Source organism: Ambystoma mexicanum, chromosome 6q, assembly GCF_040938575.1.
Source record: "Ambystoma mexicanum isolate Mex_15411 chromosome 6q, UKY_AmexF1_1, whole genome shotgun sequence".
Lineage (NCBI taxonomy): Eukaryota > Metazoa > Chordata > Amphibia > Caudata > Ambystomatidae > Ambystoma > Ambystoma mexicanum.
In genome coordinates, this window is record NC_090937.1 from 296219961 (window position 1) to 296241213 (window position 21253).

Sequence of the window (21253 nt, forward strand, 5' to 3'; positions counted from 1 at the left end):
CGGGAGGAGAATCCTGTTCTATGAAATAAGAGAAGTAACTGTGTGTTTGGCAGGAGTGAACCTGATGGAGGGATATCAACAGTTCATTGTTTAAAAATACATTAAGAATTGTGATTTCAACAGGTACAAGTGTTTTGAGCAGAAGCTAACAGTCGAGAGGGGTCTGAGCCTAGCAGACGGGGATCCAAGGGTGAAAAGCTATCATCCAACTATGCTATGTGGAATAAAAGCCATTGAGGCTGTTGATAGCTGAGAATGGAACTGTCGTGCTGGGAAAGCTTGAGAAGTTTTTCAGTGTGCTGTGCTCAAAGGTCTCACCTTGTCCTGTGCTCAAAACGTGGGGTAGACCACAGCTACTGCATCCTGACATATTATTTGTGAACGCTTCTTTCTTTGTATGAACTCTATATCCCACACCCTTTTAGTATTTTGTTGTAAGGTTTGGGAATAGGTTTTTTAGTCTAGGCCCATTTTGATTTGGAAATACGCCACATGGACTGCCTTATTTTTCATTTGATGGTCAAAGCTTGCTCCCATCTTAGATCTAGGTTCTGATCCAACCTGCATATTCAGTTTAATAAACACCCTTGAACTTTGATAACTTGTGTGTGTCTTTACTCTAGCCACCATGAGTTCCTCACAAATGAGTGAGTGTTGTATTGGATCCAGGTACACTAATTTGTGGCTTTGACGCCTGCAGACAGGTTTCCTGGCTCACCTGCAATGGAATGAAGCACAGCGCATAGCAGCACTTCATATGTGCGTAAAATAAATACTTTCTTCAACTTTATACAGAGTTCCCTCAAACTCCCTCAAACTATTGAGATCAGTCTTCTACACCCAAAATGTTCTCTGAAACACTAACGTGATGAAAGCATCCCCTCAAGGGGGCCACTGGAGTGCCAGCCTTTTGACTTGGCTGCCTGGGCCTGTGCTGTGCTAAAAAAAAACTTTGCTGACCAAAGTTCGTTCTTCGCTGGCGGCTCTGCAACCTGTCCTCTACTATCCTGCTCTGGGGGCTCTCAACAAAAGCCCCAGAAACCACTCATCGTACTTTGCGATATTTGTTGGTACGAGTAAGGGCACAACTTGCCAGTGGCCTCGAGATGGCAGAGAGGCTCTTCACAGTCAGCAAGTGAGATTTATACTTTGCCAGCTCCTCATCAGTGGTCAGGTGAAAAAGCATCAGGGCAGAACCCTGCACATCAATTAACAGTTTCATGCTCTGAACCGCTCTGCAATGTCATGCCTTTTTTCATCATGTTCTGGATCCATCCCTCATTCCATGGGACATCACAAGAGTATGGAGGAAAGGGGGAGGGGCGTAAGAGCAACCACTAGAATGGTTACAGATTGACTTAATTGAATAACTTTTCTCAAATGAAGAACTGCAGTACTCGAACCATTTGCCACTTGCATTCAACTCCATCCATTTCCCCGTTCAGGCAACTCCTTTTTCCTATGTGACAAGCATTTCGAGACTACGCCCTCCCAGCTATGCCGCCTATGCTAGAATTCTCTTGCCATGCCTGCTGTTTGCCTAATCTGCATTATGGGATCTCCCTATCGTTGCTTTGCATGCCTTTCCTTGGGCAGCCTCTTCCCCACGGAACAGGACCAACATGGTTCCCACTTCTCTTAATTGGTTCTTTGACATGTGAGATCCCCATGGATTCACGCTGTCACTCTTTGTTCTCAATGCTCGTGGAGCCATTGTTTAATGTGGAGGAATGTCCCAAAGGGCCATCAGCATGCAGGCGAATCCCATATGTATATGTCTAAGCTGGTCCCAGTGACCACGATGCAGAGTACCAGGGATCTCTTTGGTTGCCTACGGCAACATACCTGCCCAAGTGACTTTCCCACAATGGCTCTCAGAGGTGGCTAAAAGTCAGTGTGAAGAACTCATCATAAGGACATTTATCAAGTCTCCTGATGTACCGATTCTGTTACAAGATCCACGCTTGCATCTTCAATTTTCCTTTTCATGTTATCAGCAAACATTTTCTTCATTTGTTGCTGCAGACTTGTTTTGTTAAAAAAGTATACAAATTAATTGAATGAGTTATACAATGATAAAAAGGAATGATTGATTTGCAAATCATCTGCAATACCATGTTATTCACACCCCAGGCGTGTTCACTGGTGGAGGGAGGAAGGATGTTTCAGATGTTGACATGTACCCAAGACCTGGTGCCACAGGGGTGAAGAGGCATGGGTACAGGTGGGCACGAGGGACAGGGCTCGGCCTCTTCCAGCGTCCCACTTTTGCAGTTATCATGTTGGAGTGGGGAAACGGGTGGCTGATGCCGGGAATAGCATATCCAGGCAAGGATACTGTGTGGTTGCCTAATGCCATGGAAGCCACTGTATATCTGTGGCTGCAGATTTTATAGGCATCTTCGCAACATTTCACTCCCATTACGTCTTTCAAATGGAACAGAGAAGACAGCACTGACTGAAAAGGACGAAGCAGGGATTCTGCCGCCTGTTTCTGCTCTGGATTCCCCTGTGCTGGCCACCAGTCCCGTGGTCAAAACTCCATGGCAGTCCCCTTTCCTCCTTCAGCCACCACCACTTGTCCCCCACCCATCACAATCTCCAGGTCAGGAGTCACCAATTATAAGAAAACCCGCTCTCCTTCGGAGGGTATCAAAGTCAAGTTGACCATCCATGCCTGCTGATCCATTGCTACTTTCCTCTGAATTGATGGCAGCAGTAAAGTGGCAGCCAAAGTTCCTTGGTTTGATGAGGGCATAAAAAAGCTCCTTGATTTGTAAAACTCATCAATGTGCTTTTGACGAGAAACTATTGGATCCCCCACCCCAAAAAGTGCTCCACTTTTCATAACCCTAGCAGTCTCCCTATACAGCTACCCTATACCCCACCCATCTCACTAACAGAAACCTAAAGGCCTCCAAAGTACGATCTTCCTTCATATGCCAAAACCCAAAGCTCCTCTAAAACTTTGGACAAACAATGTCGAGAGCCTCTGATCATGCACTGAGGCATAAGGAGCCCTGATTGGTTCCTGAACTTCCCTGGGACGAACATGATCTGGAGGTTGAGGAGGGATTGCAAACATTCCATTCACAGGTTCTCCCCGCCTGACCTTTAATGGCACTAGAATAGAAGCTTATCTCTTGGTCATTGGCAAGGTTGGAATGGGAACCAAAAGTGGCCCTGGAAGAGTTTTTCAAAGTGCCCCCATACTACACTGTGTTTTTTAGGTTAAGATTGTATTCTGAAAAAAAATCCTTTAACAAATGCAATAAATCAGAAGCACAATTAATAATAAGAACACCACATAGCAACCTATCCCAAAAAACCTCAGGATGCTTCTAAAAGCAGCCTTAGCACATTCCACAACATCCTGCATACAAACGAAATCATTATAATTCATGATCATTGTCACAGCATCATGGTGAAAGCTAACATTATTTTTTACTAAAATGGGGCCAGCTCCATTTTCTTTTTAAATCTCAAAAATTCTTGCATACCAATAAAGCATGTTTGATATTTTCATCACTACCTGGCCCACATGTACATTTTAATATTACTGCCAAAACAAGCCAGGCGGGCCCTCAGGGAGAGCACATTTAATCCTTCTGCATTGTGGAGATTTAAATTGACTTATAAAATGTTTAGGCTCACCACCCAAATAATCAACACATTATTTAATAGAAGGAAAATGTCCATGCGGTGCCGGGCCTCACAGTCCTCTGCTTCCGTGGCCCTTCTTTTCAGCAGTGCCTTACGTTGCCTTTTGGACATATTGTCAAAAACTTAAATATTTCCAAAACACAACCTTTTCAGCAAGGCAATTTCATTTTTCTACTGGCTAAATGTGTTCGTAACTAGGGAGGCCGTCATCTCTATAGGTGCATTACCCATGTTACGGTTTGAGTATAGATCTAAATGAGGTTTCAAGAAAAATTCTAAAAACCTCTGCTGTGTCTGTATCGTTATGCCGGGTACTCCCGATTCATGCTTCAGTGTTTTTCTGGGGGTACGGTGTGACAAACCCGTCGATTTCCTCAAAAATGTATTCTGAATAACCCCCAAAGAGAAGCCATTTGAGTACCCCCATATTTCGCTCTCATGTAGCATTGACACATGGGTTTCAGTCTTTAGCACTTTAAAACACTTGTACAATTTCCATCCCCCATCATATAGTCGATAAAAAGGTAAAAGCCCAGCAAATCCCGGTGCAGCATGCTTTGCTATAGTATATACATGAGGAGTCCAGCTGCCACTGCTAGAAAAAGCTAACCCCAAATTATCAAAGCATCTGACTACCTCAATGTGTTATTATCGACGTCCCAGGTATGCTTTGTCCCCCCTTACCAAAGACCATCCACATCAAATTTGGAAAATTGGGTCTAAATAGTGAATTATAAACCAAATGTGTTTCCACATATGGATTAAAAAAGGGTTCTGTTACTTTACTGATGGTAGTTTTTTGGATGGATTTTTTGTCAATAAAAATCCATTGAGAAAAACTCATTGAAATGTTTTTTTTTTATTTGAGGGTCCTCCCAACCCCCATTTCCCTATATTGTTAGCCCACCCCAACCCCTCCCGACCCCTTTTATAATTTTACCCACCCCCACATGTACATTTCGATGAGTTTTTTCGATGGAATTTTGTCTGCAAAAAATCTATTGAAAAAACGACTATCTGCAAAAGGACGGTATACGTTAAAAAAGAGCTACAAGTAACAGAAAACGGACATATAACATTTTGAAGAGAGAGGAACAACATACTGTAAGCTTTAAAACACATTCTTTACTTCAGAGAAATGTGGGAGGTGAGAAGGGAAGGAAGAGGAAGGGTGTGGGCTTCATGGGAGAGAGGTTAGAAGCAGAAAACCAGGGTGACCACATAAAAGAAGCCCATGGTGCAGAGGTCTACCAGGAAACCCCCAGAGTTGTCTGAAGGCTGGTCCAGCAATGGCCATCACTGCCAGGTCTGCATGGGGCAGAGGTTTATTTAAGGAAGAGGCAGCAAGGTGGGAGGTTATAGGTTGTGTCTGGGAAGGGCAACATGTCTGTGAAGTGGAAATTATAGGAGAGAAGTATGGTAGACTGGTTAAAGGTTTTATTTGTTTCTCCTTTACTGCTTTCCAAGATGGAGGGGAATCTTCTCATGGATGATTGGTTCAGAAAACGGATGGGGTATTTTGGAAAAAAGAGCAACATTCTACACTGCCTTTCATCCAGGACATTAGCGCAAGGCCACAGTTTTCTGAGGTAAGCCACGAAGCCCGTTAGACTAAAGAACAAAGGGGGGAAAATCCAGAGAAGAAAAACAGACGGCACAGTTTCCTGTGAACAGAAGACAGCTAAGTGAATTCTATGCATAACTATAGTGTATATAATTACGTGTTTGAGAATTACAGTAGGAACTCTTCGTGTATCTTATTTAAAGAGGCAGAACTATGAAAGAAGATTGTTTTTAGGAAAACCTCTGCATGTTGTAGAGCGATCGCGAGAGCCCCGCTCTCGCGAGACCTCGCCAGTAAACACAGCTCCGCCCCCGCGCGCTACGCGCGCATTACGGGACGAGCTCAAGACGCGATCAGAGGCGTCTACCCGGCTCCTCCGAGCACGGGACTTCAAAGCATGATATTTATGCAGCCTGAGGAATCCTGACCCTCAGCACAGTTGGGCCCGTTGGCCTTTAGTAATGTTGGCACCTTGTGCCTCTTCAATTCGTTATTGAATTACAGCATCAATAAACCACTGGTGCAACTCAAGTACGGCTCCTGTCTTCACTTAAGGTGGGCGATTTACTACATAAATTGGCGACGAGGATCATCACCAGAACCTACACAGAAGCATGCAAGGAGCCACGCCACCGCCACCCTTTTTGCAAACGCCAGGTAGGCCTGCCATTCCATGGCCACAATGGCAACCCCTGTTCGTGACATACGTGGAGGCTATGGGGGGAGCAGGGTTTTCGGCGGCAAGACGCAGGGCCATGTTACTCAATGCCCTAGGAGTGGAGGGGCAAAGAATATTCGAGGGCCTTACCCCGATTCCTGTAGACGATGACAATGAGGATGTGTTCAAGGAGGCGGTCAGGAGAATCATTAAGAGGTTCGCCAGCAAAGAGAACACAGTGCTCCACAGAATACGGTTTTACACTCGGAAACAAGAACAATCTGAACCCGTCGATGACTACGTCACCAAATTGAGGTACCTAGCAGCCTTGTGTAACTTCGGCACCAATGCAGAAAACCGCATATGCGACATGCTGGTTGTACACACTAACAGTCGAAAAGTCCAAGATAAATTTATCATCGAAAAGGAGCTACAGTTAGAGAAAGCTATCGAGATCGCCAGGGCGGTAGAAGAAACGGTGGGACGAAGAAAAGAATTTGCAGGGGCCCAGGGTCCCGCGGAAATACAAGGGGTGGGCTTCCACAAAAAAAAAGAAAAGTCGACAGCGGACATGAGAGAGGCGAGAGGTTACAAGAGAGAACCCCTCAAGTAACACAGGTGCACCAGCACGAAGCACCTGGCGTTTGACCGGGAGTGCCCAGCTAGAGACAAGGAGTGCTCCATCTGCAAGCGCATTGGGCACTTCTCCATAGTGTGTCGATGGAGAAACAAGAAGGTCACCAGTCTCACCACAGATCGAACGATGGTAAGAGAATCCTCCTCAGAAGATGAAGGAAGACCCACAGTCATTATGGTGAACAGCACACGGGCCAGGATAGAGGAGCCCCATTGCCTCATCAAAATCGATGGAAACGAGACAAGGGTCATGGCAGACTCCGGGTCAGATCTCACCATTTTACCCCTCCGCACTTACAAAGAAATGGTGGGTAAGGAGAAAGTGCAAGTTCTCACCACGCGACACAAGCCCACGGTGTTTGAGGGGCGTCAGTTGAACTGTTAGGCTATATCAATGGAAAAGTCGAATTCAAAGGGAGAGAAACCATCACCCGAGTATATTTCAGTCACGAAGGTCCAGCGGTTTTGGGCTGGGACGACCAGGACAAGTTAAAAATCAAACTAGATCCCAGTACAGAAGATCAGGTCCTGTCTGTTAGTGCAAAGAACGGATCAATTGTCAAGAGCGATTATCCAACACTTTTCTCGGAGGAGCCGGGGCACATCAAAAATTTTCTTCACAAAATTGTGCTCAAAAGAAATGCTGTCCCTGTCAAACACCGGGTGAGACCAGTACCAGCCACAGCAAGAGACACCCTCAAACAACAGCTGGACAAAATGAAAATGGGAGGGGTAATAGAAGAAATTGAAGCGTCCGAATGGCTGAGCCCAGTCGTCCTCATAAAGAAACCCCAATCTCAAGAATTAAGGGTGTGCATAGACCTGCGCAGTTTAAACCTAGAAGTCATTACGGACAACTACCCGCTCCCAAGCATAAATGAACTCATTTTACTAATGAAAGAAGCCAAAATATTCTCTAAACTGGACATGAGAAACGCATACCACCAAATACAGCTGCACAATGAATCAAAACCCCTTACGGCATTCATCCCTCCTTTTGGTACATACCAATTCACCAAAATGCCTTTCGGGCTGTCGTCAGCTGCATCTGCATTCCAACGAATGATGGACGTCCTGCTACGGAAAGTTAAAAATGTGGTATATTTCCAGGATGACATCCTGGTGTATGCAGGAGATGAACAGACACACAATGCCACACTCAAATTAGTTCTCAACAAGTTACAAGAAGCAGGAGTGCGCCTACGCTACGAAAAATGTTCGTTCGGGGTGAAAGAAGTCGAATACTTAGGGTACAAGATATCGGAAAAAGGGATCGGTCCCAAACAGAACCTCATGCAAGCCATCACCAAAGCTCCGGAACCCACCACTAAAGAAGAAGTGAGGTCATTTCTAGGATTGGCCGAATACTATGCGAAATTCATACCCAGGTTTTCAGAAATCACTACACCCCTCCGTGATCTGCTCAAGAAAGGGTCAGAATTCACGTGGCGAGAGCCTCAGAAGAAGGCGACAGAAACCATAAAACAGCACATAGTGAAAGCCCCATGTCTCCAACCGTTTAACCCAAAGTGGGAAACTGTAATCACCACAGACGCCAGTGCGTACGGACTAGGGGCAGTGCTAACGCAGAAGAGAGGGGACACCGAACATGTAGTGGCCTTTGCCTCAAAGGCACTATCAGTGGCGGAACAGAACTATTCCACCATTGAAAAAGAAATGCTAGCATGCGCATGGGCCGTCGAACATTTCCGAACATACGTGTGGGGCACAAAGTTTAAGCTGGTTACAGATCACAAGCCGCTCATTCACATGCTCAGCCCAAGAGGCACCAAAGCTTCCACGCCCAGACTGGCCCGCATCGCAGCTAAACTACAGGAGTACACATTCGAAATCCAGCACATCTCAGGCTGGAAAAACTCACAAGCCGACTGCATGTCGAGACTGCCGGAGGGCAAAGATGAGGCTACCACGTTCCTACAAGGGGAATGCATAGTCGCGTCCATCACAGACCTATCGGCGCCAGGGTACCTGGAACTCAGTGAAAGGCATTGGGAAGAAGAAGACGAGAAAGACCCCACCATGGCAAAGATTCGCGGATGGATCAGGAAGGGTGGCCCAATGAAAAAACGCTGCCCGAAGGCATGAGACCGTATTGGAAAGTGCAAGATGAGTTGTCGGAAACTGAGGGGATAGTCATAAAGACAGACCAAATCATCCCCCCCACAGGAATGAGACGCACAATCCTCTGTAGGGCCCATGCGGGACATTTGGGGAACACGATGACACGCCGCAGGGTGAGAGAAGCCTACTGGTGGCCGTCTATGGATCAAGAAATTCGCGCTATGATAGAACGCTGCCACGAATGCCTCAATAGCGACAAAAGACTTAAGGTTCGCCAGGCACCCCTCATACCCACAGAGATACCAGAAGCGGTATGGTCCAAAGTGGGCATCGACTTCATAGGGCCCCTGGAGGCGATGGCGACAGAACGCAGATACGGCATAGTACTTGTCGACTATCTATCCAAGTGGGTGGAAGCAGAGTTTGTACCAAACATAACTACTGAGACAGTCATAGAAGTACTCACAGAAATTTTTCAAAGGGAAGGCCTCCCCAAGGAAGTCGTCACAGACAATGGTGTACAATTAGTTTCCAAAGACATGGAAGAATTTTTAAAAAGGAACCATATTAAACAAAAGAAAGCGGCCCTATATCACCCTCAAGCCAATGGACTCGTCGAGAGGGCGAACAGGTTCATAAAGGGCGCCATCCAACTGGCCACGGCTTCCGGTATGGACCCGCTCAAAACCACCAAAGAGGCCATAGCGGCCCACAGGCTCACGCCAAACGGTATTACACAAATATCCCCGTTCAAAATGTTGAGAGGGAGGAGTGCTGCATCTATGCTCATTCCACCATGGCTGTCGAAAGTAAGGGAAGATGAAGCCGTGATCATGGCTGAAGTAGTATGGCGCATTGAGAAAAACAAGTCACGCATGAAATCGTGGAGCGACGAAAGAAGGCGGACAAAGCGAGTGCCCAGCATAGGAAAAGGAGACTGGGTGAAAATAAAACTACCAAGAAAAGATCAAACCACAGGATCCCGGTACAGTCAGCCCATAAAAGTAACTCACAAAGGGACAAATCATGTCCGCACAGAAGACGGGCGCGCGTGGAACTTTGAAAGAGTAGCATTATGCCAGCGGAGGCAAGAAAAGGTGAGAACCCCAGAGACACCACGCGTGGAAGCCGAAAAGGATTACGGGGGAACCGACGAACGAGAACCCGAAGGAAACGACGGAGAAAGAGAAGAAACCGAGACAGAACCAGAAGAACCCAACCTAAACCCAGAACCTGAGCAGCAGGGACCTTGCCCTGGAACCGGTGAGAGACCCAGAAGGGAACACGGTGAGATACAATGACTATGTATTACAATGAACTTGTTCTGTATTGAAAAAGGGAGGTGTGTAGAGCGATCGCGAGAGCCCCGCTCTCGCGAGACCTCGCCAGCAAACACAGCTCCGCCCCCGCGCGTACGCGCGCATTACGGGACGAGCTCAAGACGCGATCAGAGGCGTCTACCCGGCTCCTCCGAGCACGGGACTTCAAAGCATGATATTTATGCAGCCTGAGGAATCCTGACCCTCAGCACAGTTGGGCCCGTTGGCCTTTAGTAATGTTGGCACCTTGTGCCTCTTCAATTCGTTATTGAATTACAGCATCAATAAACCACTGCTGCAACTCAAGTACGGCTCCTGTCTTCACTTAAGGTGGGCGATTTACTACACATGTGTACAGCGTTTAAAAGAGAAAGTTACTGACGCAAGTTACTTTGGACACCCAGCTGAGGTGCGGGGTATGACTATAATGTCGCGCTGGAATGCAAGTGCGCGTTCTTTAATTGACATGTATTTGATTGAATTGTTGAGCGTGCAAGGCATACCGCAGGAAACCCTTAAGAGGGGCGCGTGATCAGCGTTACGCAGGAGCGCGCAGCCCAGAACTGAAATGAAGCTGCGTAGACCCATCGGCGCCGATATTAAAGGAAGGCACCATCATGCGTGGTATGTATGCGTCCGTCAGTACACTATTCACACAGCGCGGGTAGCGGCCGACATCTTTTACGGAGCGTGTGGTGCACATCCATGAAAGAAAGAATGCACAGAGCACCGGCAGCGGCATCGAATGTTTGTGGAGTAATAAACTAAAGTAGAGATATGGTTGAGATGAGGAAAACACATTTCAGAACATAGAAGGAGCAGAAGCCATTCGTTTTGGAACTTCGTTTCAGAAGATATACCATTTCTACCTGAATAAAATGTAAGTTCAGTAAAGCAGCAGAGAAAAGAAGAAAGGACATTGATAAGGACCTCAAAGCTCAGCAGAGGATTCCAAGAAGAGAAGGAAGGGGTGATTTCATCAGTTGAATGAGTTGTGCAAGTTTGGGAGAGATAATTTGTTTCAGATTCTATATCACGGATCCACACGGTGAGTCTAGCAATCAGAGGGCACGTAGCGAGTAGGATACTGGAGGTTTATCATTTTGTCCACTTCATCTTCCCCCTCATGAGTGTCTAGTGTGGGATTGCATTATCGGCCGGCCCTTGCACGTTGGACGCTCATGCGAGGTTCAGCATAGCTCTCAACTTACACACTTTTGGCGGGTGTCACGCGCCTCGTAAATAGCAGACTCACCCACCAAGCCTCCTGCACGCCCATTCATTTCAATGGGCCCTCACCCGCCAAAAACAAAATCGGGTGTTTTCACCCGCCTTTGTGACACAAATGGTTGAGAGCTATGGGTTCAGCAGGATTGATCAACTGGGACCTGACAGTCACGTGATGTGTCCAGGTTCCACTATAAAACAACCCCAGTGGTCATCATTAGCAACAGTGTGTAAAGTGTGGTGGTGTGCCCCTATAAGGACAAGGTGCCCTTGTGAAGGTCTCGTGCTCACGTCACATGTCTGTGACCATGTGACCACTTTAATAAAAGGGATGAGCGGTTTCCTGCTCATCAGTCGATACCAATTGACTCCTGCCTGCTGTGTCGTTCCTCTGCAGCGCGATACTGGCACTGCATAGCAGGCAGAGGTCCTGCCCTGCAAGGCTCTCCACCATGACCGTGCTCCTGATGGCCAACACTGTCCGTTATCAGTAGAGCTCCTGCTGGGTAACTCTGCATGTGCGTCCTGGAGCCCTTGCTGGGGAACTCCTGGCCCACGATCCGACCGTGCGCTCACGGTCCTGCAGGGTGATCCCGGTAACTGGGTATGTTGGCTGGGTGCCACCCAGCAACTATGTGCCTGGACACTGTCCTGTGTCCAAAACATACCATACAGTATGCATTTCCCTCAGTTAATAACAGAATATCCTAGGACTTTAACCATAGTAAATCAAAGCTATAAGTGATATTGGCGAGGCTACAGAGGAAGTCAAACTTGCTCTCAGATCAGGCCTTAAAGTAAACAGAGATCCCAGGTCGATCCCCAGCCCAGTCGGGCACCGGCACCTACCGAGGCTGAACCAGATCTTCTGACTGACAGTTGTAGCATTCTTCATTATGGGAATGAAACTGCTGAGGATGAGACCCAGGTGTGGGGCAATTTCCGGTCCTGTGGGGAGAAACATGAGGAAAATAAATCTATTACAATGTTCAGTGTGAAAGGAGAATACCAAAGTGTCATGCTAGCTGCAATATGGGATGTGGGATGCTGATGCCAGCTGGGCGACAGAAACCGGTTACCAGTGTAAACTGTACCACATGAGCATTCGGTAACCACATTTCTAAAAAATAGATACGTGGTTATTTGTTGCCACCTAGTGGTCAGTATGTGAAATAGATTGGCAAACGAAACCGAAATTTAGAAAATATTGTGAAAATATACCAAACAAAAATGACAATGTAGTGCTGTTACATTTGTTATCAAATAAATGCATGTTTATGTTAACATTTTTGAGAAAAGATATAGTTGATTTTTAAAAAAAACAAGTTTCGGGTGGGGGAGGGGCGTAGTGTACCAGTACGTTTCCCAAACATTTTGTACCTTTTCACATGTCCCACAGCCCTTGCCCACCCGAAAAACCATGTCTTACCTCCTCCTGCATCCTTTATAACTGCTGTGATGTAGTCCCTTGCCTAAGCTTGGGAACTGATAGTGGAGAGGTCAAAGTTACCGGCCACTGACCTGAGCTGGTGAAAGCTGGACCCAGAGGAGGTACATCGGAGATGCCCGACCACCATAGCTGGGTCCCCGCACTAAGGCATGTATCCTTTCCATCAATACATATGGCGATGGTTACTTGGGGATGGTCCCCAAAACATATAGGCCTCCAATATTCCTACTGAGCTACAGAGCCTACAAGGGGATAGCCAATGGCTGGGGCATTCATCCCCAAGGAGACAGCCATTGGGTCATTTTCCACCAAGGGTTAGTCACTGGAGCCTCCACTCCCCCCACCTATACTTTACAACAGTATCAAAACAGATATACTCACGTGGGCCCTCAAGCCCCTGCCAATCTTTACCCTACCAGTGACCCCTGCAGAAATACAGAGAAGACCCTACCCCTTATAGGGGTTCATTCCCATACATTAAGTACAGCCAGAGAGCTAGTCCAGCTGCCTGGCCAGACCCAAACATCTCGCATGAGAAAATTAACCTCTATTTCAGTGTTCCCAATGAGTGAGGAAATACATGTTTTCCATTGACATTAATTATGCTTTATCTTAAATGTCATCTCTTTCTGGTACATGTAGAGGGTTTCTGTAATTTTACTTCAGTGTCCTGAGTAAAAGTTAGGTAAGTTAATTCCCCACTGCACATACTCACATCTACTGCACAAACTCAGGGAGGAAACTGGGGCCCTGCTCATTTGTTTAGGAGAGAGACAATCTTCTACACTGCTCAGGTAATCCCCTGGTCATGTCTGCTGTTTGCAGAACCTCAGTTACATCTAAGGAGGCACCTGTCCAGTTCGAAAGCCCCCCCAGGTGCACTCACATGCCATATACAGACACGCGGAACACATAGCTAAGAGAATGCGCTAAAAAAAGACTTGTTTATAATTTAATTTAGCAGTCCTTATTTTATGCCGCATCAACTGAGTGCATTTAGTCGTTTTGTACTTTTTACGCTAGTGGCATCATTCAAAGTCAATCAAGGTAGTGATATGACATTGACATCGAGTTCCAATATTTAGAGGTACTCTGGGCGTTGCTAGGGTGTCCTGGGGGCGCTATAGCCCGGGGTCTTTTGGTTGTAGCCCTGGATAGAAGCTCAGGGGCAACAACCAAAAGGCTATCTAGCCCCGAGTCCGGACAGTGCCAACATTAGCGTAGCCCCGGATCTTTTCTAGACCTAGCAAAGCCCTGGAGGTACTTAACACCAAGACTGCTCCTGTTGTCCTCTAACTAGGGAATCACGGGAAAATACATCATTTGATAACTAACCATGCAGAAAGGTGAGCTGCTGGATGGCCCAAAACACAATCTCCTCCGGAATAGCCGGGACCGTGAACAGGTTTATGATGCTGAGTGATACGGCTTCCGGGACGCCTTTGGCAAGAGCCACTTCACACATTAGAGCCATCTGCTCGAGTTCAGAGACATCTTCCTAAGTAAGAGGAAAGAGGAAAGGGGACATATCTCTATTAGAGATGATGGAACAACAAAGAGACAAAAGACAGAAGCAACAACAAGAAACAATTGGCAGACAACCAGAACAGAGTCGAGCTGCCAAATCAGGGAACGAAGACCAACCAGAAGGGGGTCTGGGGGAGTACCAAAACAGGACAGAACTAAAACCCACCAAAAAGACACGAGAACTGCGAACAAATGAACACAGTAGCAGATATCAGTGGGAGCTGGTGAGACAGGAGGGGCATAAAACACACGCTGGGAAGATCACTTCTGGACTTGATTGATAGGTTATTTATTTATTTATTCGCCTATACACAAGTGTTTCAAGGCGCAACCAGGAAGGGAGGGTAAAACGGGAGAAACATGACAAACGATCTTACTAGGTCTAGTATCATTTAGATCATGCAAGTGCGCAGACAGGAAGTGCTGGGGAGAGGAAGGGGGAGAAGTGAACCCAGTGGAACATTGCTCTGGTTTAAGTGCAAGGAAGGCAGGGCCCCCAAGGATAACATGCCCCGGAAGTGCAAGGAAGTCCAGGTGGAAGTGCAGGAGGGCCCGAAGGCAAGTGCTATGCACTGGGAGGGGGGGGGGGTTGCAGATATCCTATATGACTCAGAGGAGCACCAGGCAGCCAGTCCCGTAACTGAGCAGCAGGATGGGAAGGATAGCAGAGGGAAGGCAGAGAGAAAAGGAGGCGGGGAGAAGCAGAGCGAAGGAAGAGGAGAAAAGGGTATTGAGGAGCTTCCGGAACTTAAGGAGGTCCAGCTCAAGGCGGCGAGTGGCAGGGAGGCCATTCCAGAAGGAGGCACCTGCAGAAGAAGAAATCTACCCCCCAGTCTCTGCTTGGTGAAGCGACTCACCCGCAGAGAATTGGAAGTCGACTAGCAGAGGGCTCTGGAAGGAAGGTACGTAGGAAGTGAGTGTTGGAGATAGTATGGGCCATGGCCCCAGAAGGCCTTGTGGACGATGCAGAGGGTCTTGAACTTGATCCTTGCAGCCACCAGGAGCAAGTGCTAAAACTCGAAATAAAAATATGACATTGGAAAATGAAGACCTGGTCGTTTAAGAGGAACATTTAAAACTTTAAAGGAAGCACAGACCTTCTAAAATATGAAGGAACAGCAAGAGTCTGCTCAAATGGGGGCAACAATGGAGAAACGATTGCCAGTAGCAGTAAAAGAGAAATAAAGCAAATCTGCAAGGGCTTCTACAGCAGTCAAGAAATAACATAGACCAGAGACAGTCCAAAGGTGCTAAAAGATGCCAAATATTAAAAATGGGATTAATGATCCCCTGAGTTTTACAGTAGAGGAGGCAGGTTCTGGGTCAAAGTTTCGAATGCATAGGATCGAATGACCAAAGGGTCGAATCAAAAGGACCGAAAACCAAAGGGTCAAATTTTTTTATTTTAATTTTATGGGGGGGTCCCACCCCCCACCTGGGGGGCCCACCCAAACCCCCTGTTTTGTGGTAAAAAACACTTTTTTCCAAAACGGAAACCCCCAAAAAATAAATATTTAAAACAAAAAAATTCGAGCCTTTTGTTTTAGGTCGAATTGAGTCGACCCTTAGGCATTCGATCCTTTTGTATTCGGTACTTTAACTGGACACCGAGGGGACATATATCGGAAAATACCAGAGAGATGAAAGGGGAATAAAATCAACTCCATCCCATTACAGGTACAGCCAAAGGGAACACCCAAACCCAAGGACCTGCACAGTTATGGACAGCTACAAGGACTAGTGCAGCAATATTCCAATTCAAATTAGAATATCAGCTTTGCAGTAAAGGCTTACATTCCATCCAGAATCGTGAATGCAGAGAAATTCAGACCGTGTGACAATTAACAGTAACAATGATATATGGTTATTATCTGTTGGATTGTCACGTTGTGGTGTTACACAAATGACTGCTACTGTTAATCAGTGTGTCAACAAGGAACACAAAACTGAAATAGAAAAACAAGAAATAGGGGACACACTGTTTCTGTGTGGCTGTTGAGAGCAGTGGTCACAAAGCACTAATCCCCGGAACTGAGACTTATTAAGGAGAGATTTGCAGGGAGAAACGTCATCTCTGGACATGGATGCACTAGTGTGTTAGGGTTTTGTGCACAGGGCATTCTAGACTATGGCCCACAATGTATTCCTCATGATGTCTTAGTTTTTGCTAAACATGTTGGTTTGAGAATACTTCAAAGCAGTTGAATGAAAGGTGGCCATTTGGTTAGCTGCGATGACCTTGTTCATACAGTCTGTCTATCAGCAGATTCACCTGAGGTCAGCTCTTAGAGGGAGGTGGTGAACGGATGGTTCATCGGCATGGATTGTGAGGTCTTGATCTGAGGGGCCACTAAGCTGAGTAGAGCCTCACTCATGGGGTTCCGGATTGGATATTGAGATGATAATAATGTTCCCCTGTAGGTCACACTTTGTAAAACCCTGTCTACAGTCCTGTGAGAGGTACGGCCAGATTCTACACTAGCGCCTGTTCTAGCAGCATTGCTGCTGATCCATGGCAGCTCCTGTGCGATATCCCCCAGTATCCCTTGGAGCACCGCAGCAACTGTCTAGTGATGGTTCCTCCTGGAGTCCCTGCTAGTGCCCATTGTGTCAGTCATTCTGACATTCCTTAGATTGCTCTCCTCAATTCTCTGCAGACACCTGTTCTAGCATTGCACTAAGCATCTGGCACTAAATATTGCTGGGTAGATATCCTATGCAAAACAAAGGAGGTGATGGCTGGAAGGTTTGGAATGAATCCTAACCTCTGGCATTGCTCTGGGCAACCCTCCAGACCATCGTTCTTCATCTGCCAAGCCATTACAAAAAGGGGAAAGACCATATGCAAATTAGGCTTAGTCCCAACCCCAAAAGGGGCAGTCCAGCCCAAACAGCTTCGTCACATAGATATACTAAACCACTCCATGCATTGTACATACTTCCATCCTCTGCCACTTGCGCAGAATTTTGAGCCTACAATGATTCCTTAAGGGAATTCAGGACGAACATACACGCCCTTAACACTTGAGGGAAGAAAGAAATGAAGGTGCATGTACAAGGCGAGCAGGTTAGGACTCCCTGTTACAGGGATCAGGTCTGAGAAAGGACAGAAGTCCCAGCTATTAAGAGAGGATTGAGTTTTATAATGTAACAAGTATGTTTCACAAGTGATTGTTTATGTACGAAAAGCCTGAGCATGAACATACTACATGACAGAGCCGCCATGTTGTGATGCGTGAAATGAGAAACACAAGCTCATCTTGGAACTTCGGCAAACAACTTTATGGGGTAAATCTGGCTTTCCAACCATAAGCCTGACTTTCCAGATCGCCTCTGTATCCTAGAGGTATGGCGGTACGGCGGTGCCCTAGGCTAGAGTGGATGACTACCTAGCAACTCTATGACCCTGGTTCTTACCGAGTCCTTCAGCAATCTGTCTAAAGCGTTGGCGGCCAGCGTCATGCTGCTCCTTGTCACCTCCCTGGCTGTGATGGTGGTCAGCATACTGCGCAGAATGGCCCTTCGCTGTAGCGGATTCAGCTAGGAAAGAAATACTAGTCAGTTGCATGGTCACTCACTCTGTGAACATAGAAAGGCCTGCCACACCCATGTGATTAGAGACCACTTTGAGGGTGCGTTCTCTGACTCCTAGATTCCCTAACCCCTGTAGGCTACTTTGATGGGAGCCCCGATGTTCCACAGCCTCTTAATGGGCGACTACAAAATATCATGCCGCTCCAATTAGGGTGCCATTTTGGCATCAATCTTCCCCCGCCCCCATATTAAAGTAAGAAGGCGATTGTTGCTTTCAGAGCGTGTATCAAACTCTAGGCGGTCCTCTGCTGGTGGCACCGACACGGTCGCCTGGAGTTGCCTTATGATTTCACTGTCCTTGGCCTTTGACCTTTTCCCAGCATTAGCGCACATGTTTTTCTCCCCATTTCCCTGCTCCGCACCCAGCACCTGTGGCCGCCCTTCCCTCGGTCATGGCCACGTAACCAGTGATTTCAGCTGCTCTATTTAATGGCTTTTTCTTTTATGATTTTGTAGCATTCTTTATAAATTTAGATCGGCCTCCGTTAAGACCTATCCCCAGATACAGTCCAAATCTGTGGAAAAATATCTCAAAATTTGTGAAAATAATAACTAAACATCCTTGGAATATGTTCCCACATTTCTGCAGAAAAAAATGTCAAAACCTGCGGTAGAATTCAGAAAAGCCGTGCCAACTACAGAAAAACGACATCCGTATTTCTGTATGTTTTGCTTAAACTAAGAATCCATGTACAATAAAACGCACCCAGCTTTTTTTTCTTTTCTACTTTGCCAATTATTAAGAAAAGTTTACGTTTTCCTGGTATCACATTTCGAAATTCTGCATCATTAAAAATATGCAGTTAAGCAATGTTCATGGCATCCATATGTTACACATGACAGGCGTCCTTTCCCAGAAACACACACGTGATACCAAGCTCTCCCCATTCACTACAGGAACTGCACGGAAATACATTTACACCTATTCACCTGGGGAAGCTCATTGTGTGGAAAGCGTCCCGTTTGTAAGTCAAATTTCTAAGCGGAGGACACTTGAATGTGCTCATCAAATCCTGAGCTTTCTTAGCTTAATTGGCAAGTTGCTCTCTGTACTCTCTGATCCCCCTGCCTTGCTCGATGTACTCTCTGATCCCCCTACCTTGCTCTCTGTACTCTGATCCCCTGCCTTGCTCTCTGTACTCTCTTATCCCCCTGCCTTGCTCTCTGTACTCTCTGATCCCCCTGGCTTGCTCTCTGTACTGTGATCCCCCTGCCTTGCTCTCTGTACTCTGCGATCCCCCTGCCTTGTTCTCTGTACTCTGATCCCCTGCCTTGCTCTCTGTACTCTCTGATCACCCTGCCTTGCTCTCTGTACTCTGATCCCCTGCCTTGCTTTCTGTACTCGCTGATCACCCTGCCTTGCTCTCTGTACTCTGATCCCCTGCCTTGCTTTCTGTACTCTCTGATTGCCCTGCCTTGTACTCTCTGATCCCCCTGCCTTGCTCTCTGTACTCTGATCCCCTGCCTTGCTCTCTGTACTCTCTGATCCCCCTGCCTTGCTCTCTGTACTCTCTGATCCCCCTGCCTTGCTCTCTGTACTCTGATCCCCTGCCTTGCTCTCTGTACTCTCTGATCCCCCTGCCTTGCTCTCTGTACTCTGATCCCTTGCCTTGCTCTCTGTACTCTGCGATCCCCCTGCCTTGTTCTCTGTACTCTGATCCCCTGCCTTGCTCTCTGTACTCTCTGATCCCCCTGGCTTGCTCTCTGTACTCTCTGAACCCCCTGCCTTGCTCTCTGTACTCTCTGATCTCTCTGTCTTGCTCTCTGTACTCTCTGATCCACATGCCTTGCTCTCTGTACTCTCTGTACTCTCTGATCCCCCTGCCTTGTACTCTCCGAGCCCCCTGCCTTGCTCTCTGTTCTCTCTCATCCCCTTGCCTTGCTCTCTGTACTCTCTGATACCACTGCCTTGCTCTCTGTACTCTCTGATCCCTCTGCCTTGGTCTCTGTACTCTCTGATCCCCCTGGATTGTACTATATGATCCCCCTGCCTTGCTCTCTGTACTCTCTGGTCCATCTGCCTAGTTCTCTGACTCTCTGATCCCCCTGCATTGTACTATCTGATCCCCCTGCCTTGATATCTGTACTCTCTGATCCCCCTGCCTTGCTCTCTGTACTCTCTGATCCCCCCTGCCTTGCTCTCTGTACTCTCTGATCCTCCTGCCTTGTACTCTCTGATCCCCCTGCCTTGCTCTCTGTACTCTCTGATTCCCCTGCCTTGCTCTCTGTACTCTGATCCCCTGCCTTGCTTTCTGTACTCTCTGATCGCCCTGCCTTGCTCTCTGTACTCTGATCCCCTACCTTGTTTTCTGTACTTGCTGATCGCCCTGCCTTGCTCTCTGTACTTTGATCCCCCGCCTTGCTCTCTGTACTCTGCAATCCCCCTGCCTTGCTCTCTGTACTCTGATCCCCTTCCTTGCTTTCTGTACTCTCTGATCGCCCTGCCTTGCTCTCTGTACTCTGATCCCCTGCCTTGCTTTCTGTACTCGCTGATCGCCCTGCTTTGCTCTCTGTACTCTGATCACCTGCCTTGCTTTCTGTACTCTCTGATTGCCCTGCCTTGCTCTCTGTACTCTGTGACCCCCCTGCCTTGCTCTCTGTACTCTGATCCCCAGCCTTGCTCTCTGTACTCTCTGATCCCCCTGCCTTGCTCTCTGTACTCTCTGATCCCCCTGCCTTGCTCTCTGTACTCTCTGATCCCCCTGCCTTGCTCTCTGTACTCTCTGATACCCCTGCCTTACTCTCTGTACTCGCTGATCCCTTTGCCTTGGTCTCTGTACTCTCTGATCCCTCTGCATTGTACTATCTGATACCCCTGCCTTGCTCTCTGTACTCTCTGGTCCCTCTGCCTTGTTCCCCGACTCTCTGATCCCCCTGCATTGTACTATCTGACCCCCCTGCCTTGATCTCTGTACTCTCTGATCCCCCTGCCTTGCTCTCTGTTCTCTCTGATCCCCCTGCCTTGCTCTCTGTACTCTCTAATCCCCCTGCCTTGTACTCTCTGGTCCCCCTGTCTTGCTCTCTGTAATCTCTGATACCCCTGCATTGTACTATCTGATCCGCCTGCCTTGAACTCTGTACTCTCTGGTCCCTCTGCCTTGCCCTCTGACTCTCTGATACCCCTGCCTTGTTCTCTGTACTCTCTGATCGCCCTGCCGCGCTCTCTACTCTCTAATCCCCCTGCCTTCCTCGCTGTTCTCTCTGATCCCCCTGCCTTGCTCTCTGTACTCTCTGGTCCCTCTGCCTTGCTCTCTGCCTCTCTGATCACCCTGCCTTGCTCTCTGTACTCTCTGATCCCCCTGCCTTGCTCTCAGTACTTTCTGATCCCCCTGCCTTGCTCTCCGTACTCCCTGATCCCCCTGCCTTGTTCTCTGTACTCTCTGATCCCCCTGCCTTGCTCTCTGTACTTGCTGACCTCCTGCCTTGCTCTCTGTACTCTCTGATCCCCTGCCTTGCTCTCTGTACTCTGATCCCCTGCCTTGCTTTCTGTACTCTCTGATCGCCCTGCCTTGCTCTCTGTACTCTGATCCCCT

The 21253-nt window shown here is 47.5% G+C and overlaps 1 protein-coding gene across 1 annotated transcript in view; it reads right to left on the minus strand.

Moving 5' to 3' along the window:
- The window catches only part of LOC138515207 (uncharacterized), a 154842-nt gene that overhangs the window by 72991 nt on the left and 60598 nt on the right, over positions 1 to 21253 (minus strand). Inside the window, exons 5-7 of the mRNA XM_069630167.1 lie at positions 17544 to 17666; positions 13935 to 14097; positions 11999 to 12097 (exon numbers count right to left, since the gene is read on the minus strand). Coding sequence (XP_069486268.1) covers positions 11999 to 12097; positions 13935 to 14097; positions 17544 to 17666 — 385 coding nt within the window. The remainder of the gene's footprint in view (positions 1 to 11998; positions 12098 to 13934; positions 14098 to 17543; positions 17667 to 21253) is intronic.